The sequence below is a fragment of the Pieris rapae genome, chromosome 7 (genome assembly GCF_905147795.1).
Source record: "Pieris rapae chromosome 7, ilPieRapa1.1, whole genome shotgun sequence".
Lineage (NCBI taxonomy): Eukaryota > Metazoa > Arthropoda > Insecta > Lepidoptera > Pieridae > Pieris > Pieris rapae.
The window spans coordinates 2,051,948-2,069,277 of record NC_059515.1 but is presented as its reverse complement, the minus strand read 5'-3'; the positions used below and the strand labels follow the sequence as shown (position 1 = coordinate 2,069,277).

The 17,330-nt window shown below is 31.7% G+C and overlaps 1 protein-coding gene across 1 annotated transcript in view; it reads right to left on the bottom strand.

The window, feature by feature from the left end:
- Window positions 1-17,330, bottom strand: part of LOC110996574 (speract receptor) — a 45,962-nt gene that overhangs the window by 2,189 nt on the left and 26,443 nt on the right. Inside the window, exons 12-24 of the mRNA XM_045628967.1 lie at window positions 15,138-15,314; window positions 13,867-14,093; window positions 10,243-10,347; window positions 9,506-9,577; window positions 8,725-8,896; window positions 6,701-6,923; window positions 5,720-5,854; window positions 5,159-5,271; window positions 2,230-2,381; window positions 1,673-1,771; window positions 1,195-1,339; window positions 784-882; window positions 21-285 (exon numbers count right to left, since the gene is read on the bottom strand). Coding sequence (XP_045484923.1) covers window positions 21-285; window positions 784-882; window positions 1,195-1,339; window positions 1,673-1,771; window positions 2,230-2,381; window positions 5,159-5,271; window positions 5,720-5,854; window positions 6,701-6,923; window positions 8,725-8,896; window positions 9,506-9,577; window positions 10,243-10,347; window positions 13,867-14,093; window positions 15,138-15,314 — 1,984 coding nt within the window. The remainder of the gene's footprint in view (window positions 1-20; window positions 286-783; window positions 883-1,194; window positions 1,340-1,672; window positions 1,772-2,229; window positions 2,382-5,158; window positions 5,272-5,719; window positions 5,855-6,700; window positions 6,924-8,724; window positions 8,897-9,505; window positions 9,578-10,242; window positions 10,348-13,866; window positions 14,094-15,137; window positions 15,315-17,330) is intronic.

Here is a 17,330-nt window from a genome sequence, read left to right as displayed (position 1 = left end):
ATAAAAAATATATATCATACCTATGCAAGCCGCCAACTTGGTTCTTCCACCCCCTTGACTTGAGCGAGCTCCTATTCCGTTTATTGTCAACAATCGGTGTGTCTTCCTTGTGAATGGCTCGTCGTCTCGTCCGACTTGCAGCTGCCTCTGGGTCCTCACCACGCACCCAGTATGTCACCTGATCCCGCTTACCCTTCATAGAAACTATACCGCGCTCTTCCAGAATATAACCCCCGAGCTGGTCAAGCAAGGCCTTGCAAGCCGAGCTGCAGTGGATTTTTAGGGCTGGAAAAAATTCAAATATCCTGTCATAGCTTCTGGCAACTATAAAAACCTTAAATATAAAGTGAAACTACGCAGAAGGTCGCAGTCTCTATGGAAGATAAAAATAACGAACACTGAATCTACTGAATTGCTACTTTGAGATTTTACCACATTGACACTATACTGGCACAAATTGAATCAAAATTACCACACACTTAGTTTAATGACAATCATTATTATTAATTCAGACATGTATGTAGAAATTAATTTTCTTATAAGTATTTTTTATTTTCCGAAAATTACAATCAAATCGAGTGACGTCCTGCAATATAAATAAGGCTTAGTAGGCTATACACAAATTTGAAAATGATTTTCGATTTCGGTGAAGCTTTCAGATATGTCGGTTTCTCGGATTCTCATACAAAATATTATTTGCAAAAATACGATTCCGATCCGTTCCAACGATCTACAATTCTCTAAAAAAGCTGTATTTAATGTTAAGTTTTATTTGTTACTTACCAACGCCGGTTGATTCAAAACGGCTAGCTGTGTTTACTGTATCACCAAATAGACAATAACGGGGCATTTTCAGACCGACAACTCCTGCGCAGACCGGACCTGTAAATAATATTTTGAATTCCTCTTATATTTTTTGTAATCAGAATAATTGTTCTGTAAAAAGAACCAGTTTTTTTTCCAAAGGTGGCAAGGCAAAAAGAAGCTTTTTATAAACTAAATATAAATTTAAAAATATTATCTTCCTTATTCATAAGACAAAAAGACAAAAACAGCCATATAGCACCGATCTAAGTACCGTCCTCATTCGTCTCTGTTTACCACAGTATAAACACAATTTGATAGAAAGAGACGAAAAAGCGTAATTAGATCAATAAAATTTTTGAGGGTATGTTTGTTTAATACTAAACTTACCAGAGTGAATTCCAATTCTCAGCAGTAGTCTCTGGTCTGGTCTATGACGTACACGAAACGCGCGTGTCGCAGAGAGCAATGCAAGAGCCATAGAGGCTATTTCGCCCGCGTGAAGGATTCCGTTACGTATCGGGAGACCTGATACCTGATAAAACGATGCCATCAAAAATCTAACTTGTAAAGAAGTCTCCCAAATCGAACTGAATTCTACATAAAATAGTTGTGAGATCTGTGCCTACCAAGTCGGTTAATTCAGTACCTAAGTTATTACCTAACTTAATAACGTCTTTACGGTCAGTATAGATAAATAGATTGATTTGGCATGCATCAAAACGATATATATAAAATATATTAAGTCTATGAAAATTGTTTACAATATAAATTATTTAAAAAATAGCGTCGTATAAATTATTATTATCATAGTAAGCTTTCTGAACTCGTTTTAATTAAAGTACACATAACAAGAGGCAATACTTACAACCATATATGCATCACCGATAGTTTCAACTTTGTAGACGTCGAAATTTTCTAATATCGAGTCAAAACATGTGTAGAGATCATTTAAAAAGTCGACCACCTGAAATAAAGTTTTGATTACTTATCTACAACTAAATTACTGATTCGATTTTCTTAAATCTACTTAATAGTCATCTCATCGCTTTCTAACAAATTGGGTTTACGTTATGTTGGAGAGAGACAGACAGTGTTAAGTAAAAAAACCAATCAGACTGAAAAAGTTTCGATGAATCAGGCGATAATTAATTAATTCTTTAGAATTTAGACAAGTTTTAAGTGCGTAAACGGACTTTAACTATGCCCTAGATAGATTTAAAAATCTATCTAGGGCATTAAGATCCGTTGGGCAGAGTGGAACATTCTGTGCTTCTGCTGCAAGCGTGTGTTGGATGGAAACACTTTCCACTGACTCCAATGACTGGTGGTATTCGTTATTGACACTTTTTGGGTCGCAGATCGCAGTGAGAGAACTGAAAGTTCAGTTGAAATTTAATATACATACAATGCTGTGTCTTTTACCTGTAAGGGAGTGCTCTCCGCAGACATGGCCGTGAAGCCAACAATATCGCTAAAATATATGGTAACGGAATCATAGTTTTCGGGCAACACGCGTCGCCCGCGCTTCAATTGTTCTGCAACTGGTGCAGGCAACATCTCCTCCAACAGCGCCTCTGAAAATACAAATCTATGCTGTCGTACTAATTCTATAGCTTGTAAAGCATATTTAAATAAACTTCGAGTTTTATAAATAATGTAAAAAAATCACGAATTTATTTTGTTTTATATAACTATTACACGATGAAATGTATGTATAAATAAAGTAAAAAGTGTTTATTTATGTGCAATATGTATGTATGTAATATATTTATTCATAAAAAGTTACACTTTCATTTAAATGGTTTAAACCATGCCCAGAAAAACTGCTTACGGAGTGTAACTGAATTATAAGTAAATAATTACACGATGTAGTGGAATTACTATCATTTACTTAATAACCTGGACAGATATGTCAAAGTAGCCCATGCAAATCTCAAATTATAATTAAAAGCAGTTAAATGATTAACTATGTCATATCTTCACTAATAATCTAAGAATTCCCTTATATTATAGAAGCACCTTTAAAAATCTAACCACGTTAAGTAGTTTGATTGCCATGTGCAACCCACAGCCATGTTGGATTCCTATTATTATTCTATTGTATTCATCAACTTTTAAATTCATAAACATGTATTCCATTGACTAAAGTACTCTTTCCATCAAATTATACTCTACTGTGATAAAAATATACAGATTGCTATGGGAAAAGCGGTGTAATTAAAAGATTTTATGGTTCGTCTTTGTAATTTACTCTTAATGTGATATAATCTTTTGCTTTCTGTATCTTTTGTTATGCTGTTTAAATAGCTTTTCAGATGTCAAAATTACTTATTAGCAGGAAATGCGAACTTCGTTTCGCACTAAATACATACCAACATAGCAATATGGAGAATTTTGCTATAATACAAAAAACCAATATAAACTGTTCGCGTTCACAATTACTACAAAAACTGTTTTAGGATTTCCCGTGCAATGCTTCTCTCCATAAAATCATTCCTCAGAGTACAAAAAATACTAAAAAAATACTCTAATTGGTCCAGTTTCACGCTAGCATATTTTGCGAAAAATATTTATTTACGAAGATAATTTTTGCTTTTCATTAATTTATGTTTAATATTTTTTTTACCTTTTATGTAATGCAACGAAGTGTTAATAAATAAATAAATAAATAAATAATTCTTGATGGATACATAAATAACAAAATAATTGAACCAGTTACCAGAGCTTGGTAAGAGATATTTCCATTAGAGAAAATAAAGGTTAACAGTTTACGAGTGTCTTTAGGCGGACAGGAAAGGATGACATAGAGACGCGTTATAGCAAAAGGGCGCAACACAGTTTACACGGAAAGGGCGTGACATACTGGAAAAAATGGAATAGAATTTGGAAGAAATATTGTTACAATCTGGAATAGTGTTTTAACTACTTTATACCGCAAATATATGTAAAATAGATGTAGGTTCCACGACACCGCAGAAATCAAAATACTTATTAAAAAAAAACAGGTTCTAATTCCCGTTCTCAGTTCTACCGTAGTTGTGGACTACCATAAAAAACTATATAGTTTAAAAATGTGCTATTTAACACAAATTATTAATTTATAAGTTCTAAGAGAACCTAGAACTAAGAAAAAATAACAAATGAAGTAGTTAATGTTGCATAGCTTTTTGGTACTTTATCCATACATTGTGAAACGGACCCAACAATTGGATTTTAGTCGGACCTTGTGTTTAATTCTTGGAAAAACAACTTTTACTTGTAGCTTTTTATTAAACTAGAATTGATTGTAACATACTAACTAAGATCATCCGTTAAACAAATAATTATAAATCAGTAACATTTTGGTATCACGGGTCAATGGACCAAAGAATTCAAATCGAGTTTCCGATCGTGACCGAAAGTTGATCCGCTGTCATACACGTAGTTATGCAAATAAGATTTAGTGCGTGGATTTGTTCGAATAACCTTGAAATAATTTCGTAAGATTCATGTATTTGAAACCAATCAACATAAATGCATCGATAATTATAGCTTTATTTGATTCCATAACAACTACAATGACAAGTTCATATAGAACAATAATTAATAAATTGATTAAACATTTTTACTTTATATTAATTGTATTTATTTAAATTGAATGTATGGACCCCTTTCTTGTAAAAGCCTCCCCCAAGGCATGCCACGATTCTCTATCCTTAGCTCTATATCCATCCAACTTCCGCCCGCCACCGCTACTAGTTCATCTGGCCTTTGGTCGACCTCTTGTTCGGGTGCCTCTTGGCCCTGACCATTTCGCTGACCTTAGGGTCCATCTGTCATCCTTGTAACGAGCTAAGTGGCCTGCCCACTTCCATTTTCCCTTCAGTGAAAAAGTTAAAGCATCACATATTTTTGTCTTTTTTCGTATGTTAATGTTCTTTACCCTATTTTTCAATTTTAAGCCTAGACAACTTCTTTCCATTCTTTATTCTTGGTTTTGAGATCGAAGGTCCAAGTGTGACTATTTTCTTAAACGGCAGCGGAAATTGCAATTTAAGTAGGTATCTCTTTAAGGTTCCAAAACTTATTCCAGGTAATCGCCACTCTTCAATGTTTCTGTCCTTACTAAAAGAGATCTGTTTGCCCAGGTATATGTATTTATTTACAAACTCGAGAAAATGCATCGATATGAACCTATAAATGTATAATTCTTATGCGTTTATGATATTTACCAAATAAGTTAAGTTTTAGAAAGAGGAATTTTTAAATCTAGCGTAGATTTCCCAAATAGATAGAATGTATAACTCGTATGAAAATAAATATTTTCTGCCACCAAAACGGAATTGTTAAGAAAATTGTGTTTTCTCCTCACCTGTCTTCTTTTTCTCTTCCTGTAGCTGATCTGTTCTTTCGTCGACCAGAGCTTCTAAGTTGTTGGCATATTTTTCCATCATGGCTATCATATTATCGAATATATTTGGTTTCCTGTAAAAAAATTGAACCCAGATTCAAACGTATTACTGAAATTAATAAGAATAATTATCGTATTATTAAGTAGCTATTTAAGCTTGACTAAAGATTCTGTTACCATGACTACCGTTTTTGACATGGATTTTTTATCATTTAGGAATGTTTAGTGGGTTTATTATGCTAAGTAAGCTCTAGCAGTCAAGTATGTCTTAAATTTAGCTAAAATGCATAAGTATGTTTCCCTGTATATATAATGAACACCATATTAACTATTTACGCACTTACTATAAAAACTGTATCGTATACGGCCGTGACAGTTCACGATAAGTTTTTGATTCTGACCTTATAGTGTAATTTTACCCATTATTAAAGTTCGCTTTAATTCCTATATGACTATACACGAAAAAAATATATAAGTTTAGTTTAATTAATTACTTAGGAATTTAAATAACTTGAAACTCACATGCCCTTTCTTAGCGGCCGTAATCTCGTACGTATTGCTTTAAAATCGGGACGAGTGCTTGCGTCCTCCACCCAACATTCAGCACAACATTCTCTTACGCAATCAAAACGATCCGCTAAAGCTTCGAGGGGTGGTCTGTAATGAGTATAAAAAAATTGTTAACCTCAAAAAAAATCGAGCGAATATTGCAAATCCATTAAATGGTAAACGATTTAGTAGTTTCGGAGATTAGCGTGTACGGACAGGCGGATAGACAGTAAATAATATTTAAAATATATTGTTTATGTTCTATTCTACAATTTTATTGCGATTATTTCTTTCTTGTTTTTTTTGTAAAGTAAATAAGTAAGTAAATTTAAGTATAATTCACTTGAAAGGGCTTAAATTAATATTCTATATATTTATAAACTTAATGTAAGTCGACAATTATACTATTTTTTTAGTAAATACATAATATACATTCATCCCCCCTATAACGCGGTAGTTCGGACCGCGTTATAAGAAATCGAATCACGAGAATACTATCGTAATGCCGTTTTTGTGATCAAATTAAAAACTAGAAACACGAATTTAATTAATTTCGTTTAATTTTATAATAAGAATGGAAAACGGTACGCTAAACTAATTATGGACTTGACAAATCATTAATAATTTCACACAAATATAACTTGAGAAATCTTCGCCTTATAGAGAGGAAATACCGCGTTAAATAGGGGGATGGAAATCAAGCGATGGAATCGCGTTACAAGGCTTCCGCATTATAGACGTGATTACTGCATGGATACCCTTATTTTATAATAAGACATCTATCATAAGAGTCGTATGCAATCTGGTAAGTCACTTATGAGACCAGAAGGCAACTATTGTGATTCGCGGCAAAAAATATGTCAAACGCCAATCATCTTGATAGTGTTAATAACTCCACAGACCTTTTTTATGTTAGTCGTATGCGTTTGTGAATGACATTTGACACATACCTACCTATAAGGCGCAGGATAGGGATGCGCTAAACGACGTAACAGCGAGGGCGGTGATGGAGCCCCCGGACCAAAGGGACCCCGACGAGTGTGAAGTTCGTACAGGAGTAACGCGAACGAATAAACGTCAGACGCCGGTGAACCGCATCTAACTTCAAGTGATGTTGGAAAGGAGTCCTTTCCCCAACCGGCTGAACGCAGCAGCTCTGGGGATAGGTAGACTAGACCTATAAACAATCATAGATTAAAAAATATATAACGAATTATAAACTTCCTCTTTCGAGTTTCTGGATGTCTGGTTTATCTAAATAAATAAATAAAAACTTTACGATTTTTAAATTTAGTCGCGGTTGTTGTATGAATGTTCAGATATGTTTAATGAAACACTATGTTTGAAGCTGGGTAACTGGCTTTAGTTATTTAAAATATGAGCTTATAATTAAGATAATAAATAACATAATAGTGGGGTTGCGATGCTGAATTAATTAAAAACTAACTTGACTTATTGAAGTTGAGTTGAGTTCGTAAATCTAAGTGACACTTATGTTATTTGATATTAAGGGGAACGAGAATATTAAATGATAATTTATAAGTGTGGTAAAAACTAAAGAGCTTATACTGGCTTCAAGTGTTGACCTGCGATTAGTGTTTACATTTTTTACGCTTCTTATTATTAACTAATGTTAGGTTACATAACTCGATGCTATACAATTTTAAGGAAGCAATTATAATATTTTTTAATTTATGAAATTTTTGATATGTCGAAAAATAAATATATATGCTGAGGGTAAAAAATCATCCTAAGGTATCAAACTTCTAGGTAACTCGTAATTATAATATTTTTTCATTCGAACCAGAAATTCTCGAGTTAAGGCTTGGTTCAAACATACGAACTAGTACAATATTATGTACCTAAATGACTAATCACTATTCATACATAGTCAAATCACATTGAAATATATGTGCATATCTTATACACCCTAGTTTTAGGCGGGAAAACAAACCCTTTAGTTTCAAAGGGGATGGTTGGTGACGAAAACAGAAATCACGCAACGACATAATCAAAGTGAAAAATGGATATGTTAATAGTGTAATACGTTATACGAATACACGGACGAAAAATACTTCTAAAATGAATATAATGGATGACTAAGACGGTTCTTAAAAAGTAAAAACAAACAACTAAAGCTAGTCTAACACAACTTAAAAAAAAAAGGTTTTTTAGTAAAAAAAAATTATTGGTATTTATTTTTTCATTAATTAGTCTGTTGCAAAAGTTGCATTAAAGAGATCGCCCAAAATCAATATCAGGAAAGGAAAAGAGTCGTAAAACCTCACTATATGGAAATCATGACAACTAAGAAAAATTATCTTTTTGTTCGACTGGCGAGACATGTTTAAATCGAAACATTACTTTTGTATCCCCGTAATTAAAAACTACCACAGACCTTAGTAATATCAAACATTTAAAACATATTGTCTTTGGTAAAAGGGATAATCGAATCATAACCTATATGCCATAAATATGAGCACTTGATTTATCCGAAATCCATTCGCGCAAGATGTCGATGGATGCGAAATTTTATAACCGCATTTTATATCTTTCAAGTATTATGTTTCTATATTAAAGAATCGTAAAAACAGCTTCATAAAAGCAGTGTATTAAGATTTATTATAATTTATTTTATGTTTTCGATGCGGTAAGTAAACTTTGGCATAAAATAAAAGATTTATTGGACTATTGCAAATATGTATATAGATCAAATATTTTTTTAAATACCATTGTTTCTATGAAACCTGCAATTTTTACGGATGGTTTTTTGTTTGGTTAAATTTTGGTTTTCTTGATCCAAACACATGTCAGAATAAATTATTTTCTGAAATTCCCTCTTAGCCTCGCTCTTTTGTAAGTTGTAATAATTGTATTAATTTTTAATTTCGTATATAGATACAGATGTAATATTATTCTGTAATGCCAGTTGGCCCTTCAAATAATTAAATAAATATATAAAAATGTTTTCTGCTTACATTCTATATGAGATCTAAGAGCTGTAGGATCAGAGGGAGGCAGCTCCCCGCGGCGAAACTCCCGGAGGCCGAAGTCTGCGAGCTTGACCACCCATCGCGCGTCCACGAGGCAGTTTGAAGGTCGCAAGGACCCGTGGTACTGCAGTGGGGACTCGTGAATGAAAATCATACCCTGGAATATGGAACATTTATTGTTTGGCTTATTATTATTTATTATTTATTGCCTTATACAAAAACACACATAACAAAAAAAAAATAAAAATAAAAAAACAGTTACAAAGATTAAGGCAAAGGGCGGCCTTATCGCTTACAAGCGATTTCTTCCAGGCAACCCTAAAACCAGGCCTTTCCTGGCTTGTAAAATATTAAGTTTTAAAACAATGCAAGGGTGGCCAAAAAGTCGTGGATCAAACGCAACTAATTTCCCATTTTTTTTTGTAATACTTCCTAGAAAGAATGGGCCATATCTAATACCTTTTCAGAATCCCTATTAAATGCACCAAAATTTGTAATATACCCTATATTGTGAGTGACTTGTGAGTGTAGAGTATTTTTTTTCACAGTGGGGTCCGAAGTAAACATGATGTTATGATTTGAGAAATTTTGATTTCGTAAAATTTGATACTCTCCCCAATACACCTAATAAACAACAAAAAAAGCATGTCTAACGCAAAGTATCATCAGTGCCAATCTAGTGGATATTATGAAAAAGATACAGGATTTTGACACATTGACTTTTTCGCAAGTCCGTATACACAAATAAAAAATAAAAATTCTGTACCCGTATAATGTCTCCAACAAGCGATGCAATAAACATGTTATCCAATTTAATGTCTTCATTCTCAAGAATATCCTGAAAAAGGGATATAGGGTTTAAAATAGCGAAGTGCCAAACTCCCGATAGTGATAAACACCTACTTGAGTAATATTTGAGGTAGGCAAGACAAGCTTACATTAAACATTTATCAATATTATTTTTATAACATGATAACAAGACTACTCTAAAGCAGTGTTTCCCAATATGGGAACACGCCCTACAAGTGGGGAAATCTAAAGAAGAATTTTAGAAAGAGAGATTTTAGAAGGTCCGGCAATTAATTAACAACTACATATATACATAAATTACCATCGTATGGAATTAAATAAAAGTAATTCACTTCGAAATGAATTTAACCTCTTAAGACTCTTGTAAAATAATTTAAAATAGACGATTATAACAATATTAAGTAGACGAATTGATGATAATTTCAAATAATACTATAAAAAATATAAAATTGTTAAAATATTCTTATTTTTAGTAAACATAAAATACGTGTTATACATAAAACCTAAAAGTTTCTACGTACATTTTGGAAATCCATAAACATAGGCTTTATCTAATCTCATAATGTATAACGTTAAAACAATGCGATAACGATGTTACAGACAGAATAAAAGGTGTAAATAATCTACATCTCTATGGAATCTTCCAGAGTTCCTTTTATTATATAATAAAAAAAACAATTCCCATAGACATACCTTGAGGCTGCCTCTAGTACAGTATTCGGAGAGTGCGCATACATTAGGTGGCTCGATACACGCGCCCACAAACCCATTCACATTGTCATGTTGCAAATCCCGCATCTGTGACAATGAGATATTAATGATGCCTTAAAGGAAAACAGCGTGGGATTTCGTATAACGGATGTTCCGTTCTCAGAAACCTAAATCTGTGTAATTTACTAAATTTATTTTGTAACGTGATTTTGGACGTACTTTTTGCTGAATGAAGATTCCATTCGTAAATTATATGTGATATGTAAAAAGCAAAATTTCTATATAAGCCACTCGTACTTCGAAGTATAACAGTTTTTTATTATATATTTTCCAAATTCATATATTTTGTTGCGTTATCCATTTTCTAGAAATTTCTTCCATAATCCTATCATTCGAGTTTCTTAAATAAACATATACTGTTTTTAATACTGAAAGTTATGTATGATACACATCAACAGTGAAGATTCGATTCGTAAATTATATATGTTTTTTTTTCTCTTTATTTTACAAAAGAATATAGTATATCACAATATGTTATATTAGAAAACCGCTGTGGTTTGTATTAATGTAACCTTAGCAGTCTTGTTAGGAGCGCAACAAATGGATTTAAAAGTAAATTTATAAATTTAGAATTTATGTTGGTTAGTGTTAGGCTATCTATTATCTGATTGGGTAGACTATATATTAGCCGCAGTATGTAAAAAGCTTATTATTTTTTTACTGTTTCCCGTTCTTCAAGGATTGTTATTGTCATGTCATCATTCATGAATAATCATAGACTAAATCATTCAATAGCCTCCAATCCTTATTTGTATTTCGTGATTCTTAGACAAAACACGTGTCAAAGCTATTAGACTTTAAAACTTATAGTCGCTATTATTCAACTCGAAGCTCACCATTGTAAGTTTCAGGTTATTTATTACCTTGCCATATAAGCACGTTTAACATATTACATTCTTCATATATATGTACTTGTATCGATTATTACTGCCTATAGTTACTTTAAGAGATGGATTCTCAAATAATGAACCCGGATGTCGAAAAACAAAGAGAACACTTTATCATTGTTTATAATCTAGTAATTTAAGGTAGTTTTTGTAACCAGGTTTTTTGCAGATATGAATCTAGTTAACCTGTCGAGAGGAGGAGACTAGCTGCCCACAGGCACAGGCAAGGCAGGCACAGGCAACCCTAGTGTACTTTCTAACTAAATATCTATTTCATATAGTTTAGTAAAGATTTTACTTTTAGTATCTACTACAGTAATGATTTTTGTTAAAAACTATTTTAACATTTTTATTATTTATTTTTAACATTGTTTATATACGGGTAGTACAATATTTATATTCAAATAAATTAAAGTGTCTTTTCCAAAATCTACTTAGTCCACAAAAACAAAAGAAATAGAAATTATTTGAAGTAAATTAAAATAGAGTAAAGTAGACATTATTTACTTTTTCAAGAAACACTAATAACAAAGATGTATTATGTAGTGAATAACACTTAGGCATTGATTGTTACACTAACTATTTTATTAAGTAAATCAAAACAAATTTAAAAAGGGTTGGACCCTGTGGCGGTGTGCCTATAACGCTGGTAGCATTTCCTCGCTGTAATGCGATGTTTACTTACTTGTTTTGATTTTCGTTTTAATAATTTTTTATGTAAAGATTGTTTTTGAAAACTGTGATGTTTTCGGCACTATAAACATAAAGTTTGTTATTATTAACAAATCTTTATTCTCATTTTATTTACTTTTTGAACTTTTCTGTTTTCCGAGCACGATTTCTATGTATCTGTATGGCTAGATTTTGTCGTTCTCACGTCTACAAAGCTATCATAATAGAGATAAACAATTCTTGACTTACGACTAACTCTCATAAATCGTTTGTTTCATATGTTATTTTAACATGAGTTCCTAGTTTTATTGCTTTTATTTATAGTAATTTTGCGGCCTTTTCAATAATAATTCTGATGTTATGGTTATTAACATAAAACAACATCAAATAAAATTCTCAGTAAAGACTTATCCATTGATAAAATCTGTACAAAATTGGTAGTTTTGGAGATTATGATGTACAAACAAGACGGACGCGAAGGTATAATGTGTAAGATTTATTTGTTATTTAAAATGAAATTTTGTTCTTCCCAATATATGTACCATATTATAACATAAAGAATTTCAGCAGTTTGGTGAAAAAACAAACGAAGAGGCCTTTTTAATAAAACTAAATTAGAGTATAGTTAAAAATTTGTTCAGTCACTTTAGTCATAAATGACACAATATACGGAAATAATTAATAAATTAACAAACGTTTTAAATTGTCCGTTGATAGAACATACAAAAGGTCTGGCTCACGTCAGTTCATATGTCGCAGTAAAGTAGTTAAATCAGAGATTTAATTAAATATCTAGACAGTTAATTAAATATCGATATTTAATCAAGTCGCTAGCTAGCTTGATATAAATAAAGTAGCGTCGAAAACGTTAAGCTATCTGTCTGAACGAAAGCCAGCGTGTTGATTAATAATGTAAAACAAGATGGCGGTCACGACAACAGCTGTTACTTTTAACTACTTTTAAATATGTAATTTTAACTATTACTTTTAAATGTCAAATTGTATTGTATATAATATGTATAAATGTTAATTGTTGCCACATTAGTGATATGATAGCTTATCCATTACAATAAATAAATTAAAATTTTCAGAAGTAACAAAAAAATAATTTCTCCCTTAGTTTTCAAGGTAGGTATATTTAAGACTTAATTGTAACATTTGAAATATCTTTCCTACATCAAATGGATTATCTTTCATTCCACTTATTGAACTAGGTTGATCTAAGAAAATACCGTCTATAAGGGAAAATGAATGTCTATGAAATAAATCCCTCGGCATTTTCTGAGAAAATCCACCTATCGTATAAGAGATCTATGAACCTTAAAAAGGGAATTGAGTATGCTTCGAACAAGGATCTCGGTTAGCATTACAATATATGTATGTATATAAAATATATCACTAGAGTTTTATGATGTGGATCAATCTTAATTTAACTATAAATAATAATGTAACACATTTACACTTTTAAATAGTTATAGTATTTTAAGCTAAAAAAACTGAAACTGATATTCAATTATATTAAAAAATAATAAATAATTGACGAATAAGGTAATCTGTGATGTTGGTCTTTGACTGTCAATTGCCATTGTGATTTCATGCCACAGAGCTAATACATTAACGTCAAACCAGGTTAAAACCGTTAAAACTTGTTAGTTATATGATTTGCCTATTTTCCCATTTGCCAATATTGATAGATCTATAAATTAACGATTATTCAATGGTCATAATATATAAATATGTTCAGTAGTAATAGTTCAGTTCAAAAGTAATAATACTTTTATAAGCTCTTTGATAATGACATTGGCAGCTGACAGTAACGTCATTCTTCATTTATTAAATCCTACATACTCATTTTTATGTTAGTGCTATATATGATTATTTCTAAATAAAGGAAACATTTTCCTAGTAATTGGATTTTGTATTGATTTTGAAATGTTCCACCGCTCATACAATAAAATACATCGTAAAATAATTAAAAAAAGCTTACAATTTTGAGTTCCTTCTTGATTTCCCGGTTAATATCGATATGATGTCGTCTCACGCGCTTCACTGCCAATAGGCGACCACGGTAAAAGGCGACTTGGGTAAAGATGGCTGAGTACCGGAAGTCCAAGTCTGGGTTAGAGCTCAGAGAGACTTGGCTTGACCGAGCCGCACCTGTGCTGCCCTTCTCGCATATCGCGTTACTTGAATTCGTATTCAAGCCAGTGCTATCTTGCTGGAAAAAATCACCTCTGATCAACTAGTTCTGTTTATCTTATATCTTTAAACGAGCAATTCTTGTATATTATATATGTGATTGGCATCTCGGAATCGGCTTTAACGATTTTAATGAAATTTAGTAAAATAAATAAATCGATCTAGCTAGGTATCATTTCTAGAAAATTTCATTTTATTCGTGTTCTATCACACTCATGATTTAAATGAATAACTTTAAAAAAACCAGTACAATTTTTTTTTATTCTGTCGGTAAGATCAAAAATATTATTCATATTTTATCATTTCATTAGTATGTAATTCGTACTTAAATATAATTTACAAAAAACACGATTTATAAAAAAAAAATATGGTCATCCAGGTCCTGTTTATTTATGTGTATATGTCAAGTATGCAATGTATTATGTAATATGACAGAAACGCTATCCTGTAAAACCGATATCAATGGTGATTTGATAAGTATTAGCATAGGCACACCAGACTCCTCAGGGCAAAATAAAAAACCCTATTTTCATGTAATCCTATTAATATCAGCAGCGCTGATGCCGTAAACTTATGATTACGCAAAAGGAAAAATGAAATTGGAATCGGAAATGTGTTCGAAATTAGTAATAATATTTATGGTTTTCTGAAAGTTTTTTGATATATTTTTGGATCAGCTTCAATGTCAGGCTTGGGGCTTCAGTGTCAGTTCGATCGCACACACAGTTGAGAGTTGCTAATCTTACGACCAGACCAACACTATATTAATAATATAATTAGCTAAGCTAATTAAGCTCTCATATACATATTAATAAATCAAATAAATAAAATAAATAAAAACAAACTATTGTCCAGATTGCAATTTTAATCAAACGATTAAACTCCTTATTAATAAAAGCTTTCGACCTTTCATGGAAGTTACTTGTAACATAAGTTTGAAATTAAATTATTGTTTATTTCCAGAGATAAGAAAATATAACTAAGACCGTTTCTATAAACATTTACGTGCATCATGCAAGGCGAGCATGCAGACAACATTTATAAATTGTGTTTACCTACTCATTTTGTTGGCGCGCTGCTCATCATCAGGTAAGTGGAGATCTCTGAAATCGATTTTCCACAGAAGTGAATCCAGTTCTTGCTCGTATCGCCATCCTCGGTATAGAGCTAAGGCTGCCAGTGCTAGAAGTACTAGGGTACCTCCAGAGGCCCCAAGAGCCCACGCACCAATATGACCTGTATATAAAAGTTTGATTAATTTCTGGAAGATTATGGAACAACTGCATAGTTGAAGGGAGAATAAGGATTTAATTTTTGCGTTTTAATGAACCACACATTTGTTTCCTGCTTCACAACTCGGTAAAACATGACTCGGTAAGGCATGAAAGAGATATAATACAGCTGTAATGTGCTAGGGTAAGCAGCATATATATGTGCAAAATGTGTATTTGTGAATTTAAAAATGGACATACGATGTACGTATAATAGTTTCTAAAAGTAGGAATAAAATGTTCGTAACGTTCATTTAAGACTTTTAAATAGTATTATTTATTTATATTTATTTATTTATTCCAGTAAATCTTAACAGTTACTACTAATGCGATAGAATTCCAAAATATTTCACACCAACTATCCTACATAAAACATTAAAAAATTAAACATAATAAAAAATAAGATAATTTACCTAAAATTTTAAAATGAAAAGAATTATAAGTAAACAATCAGAAAACATTTTCCCCATATTGCAAATAATAAAGTAAACAATACACCTCAAAAGTCCTTTAGGATGAAAACGGTTGGATTCAATTTGTCTGTTTTAGACTTGCATGACATGATACATTGGAATCGTCCTAAAGTGAGGTAAGACGAAACTTGAGACTTGGAAGAAAATACTTTCACAAAAAGTATGAAAAAGATGACTTGAAAGTGTCATTTTGTAGATCGAAAAGTATTACTTAAGACATTAGAATTACATAATATCAATAGGATACAGAATGAATGAATCATAATATTCAGTGAAAACATGGAATGGAAGTAATTTGAAAAATCCTTTTTATTAATCAAGTATTACGTACGGTTCTAATTAAAATTGGGGTTTATAACACCTGTTGTCCATATATACATATACGAAATGGAGGAGTGCAAGTACTATTAGTATGTCTTTAAATTTTACATAGATAATCATTATTTGCGACATTAGACCTACTCTGTAATTTCCATTAGCAACCGTCGTTCCGTAGCCGTACGAAAATCCCGACAAAAAAATATACATAATATATTGATGTTATTTTCTATTCTTTCAATGTAGATAAAGCTTACATTTCGTATCTTAAGGAGTTGAACGTGATCCATTTATTCTTATTGATTTATTACAAATACATAGATACGCATAACGAGGAAAAATGGTTTTAATAGGCTGTATTGCATTCTTTTAGATTTCGAGCCTACCTTTAATTGTTAACATTCTGAAATTACATAGTAATAATAAAAATAATTAAAAAGAGAATTCAAACAAATTAAAAAAAGTTTAGTTCCTGTGGCATTGTACCTTTTAACGCTGGCAGCATTACCTCGCTGTAATTCGAAACTAATCGTTTATGCAATATATTATTTTTTGATCAGAATAGTCTCTTAACTATGAGTTTTGTAAATAAACTAAAAAGTCACTATTTATATTCATTAAATTCGCTCGTACCGTTTGTAAAAATGAAGTGTCTTTTTTTAATTAAACAATAAAAAAAGAGACAAAATCCGTAGGCTTTAATAGTTTAATACTAGTTAATTAATTGATATTAATAGTGAAATAAAAAAAAAACAGAATTTCAAGTTTAGTATTTAAGAGAAAATCGTAATTTCTATAAAGGGCGAAAAACGCACAGCGGGCGACGCGTGCGGGCGATGGCCACTGCTCGACATTGCTTGTAACATTACGCTTTACGACCCTTCCTACTCTTACAAGCTTTGCGCTTAATGCCCCGACCTCCAGCTAAGTATTACTTTTTTAGTTCCGGCAAAATAGGTCGACCTAATGTATTTTTGTTGATTCTATTAAGCACTTATCGTGCGTAAAATATTGCCGCATAAAAACATTTATCCTAATGCGGTTTAGGTTACATCTAAAACGTGGATTACATATTATTTATGAAATCCATACATGTATGGTTAAGAAAAAAAATTTTTTGACAAATTTATGTTCGAATGTTGAATGGCTGGGTTGCTTTAACACGTAATAAATAATAAAGTGTATGTTTT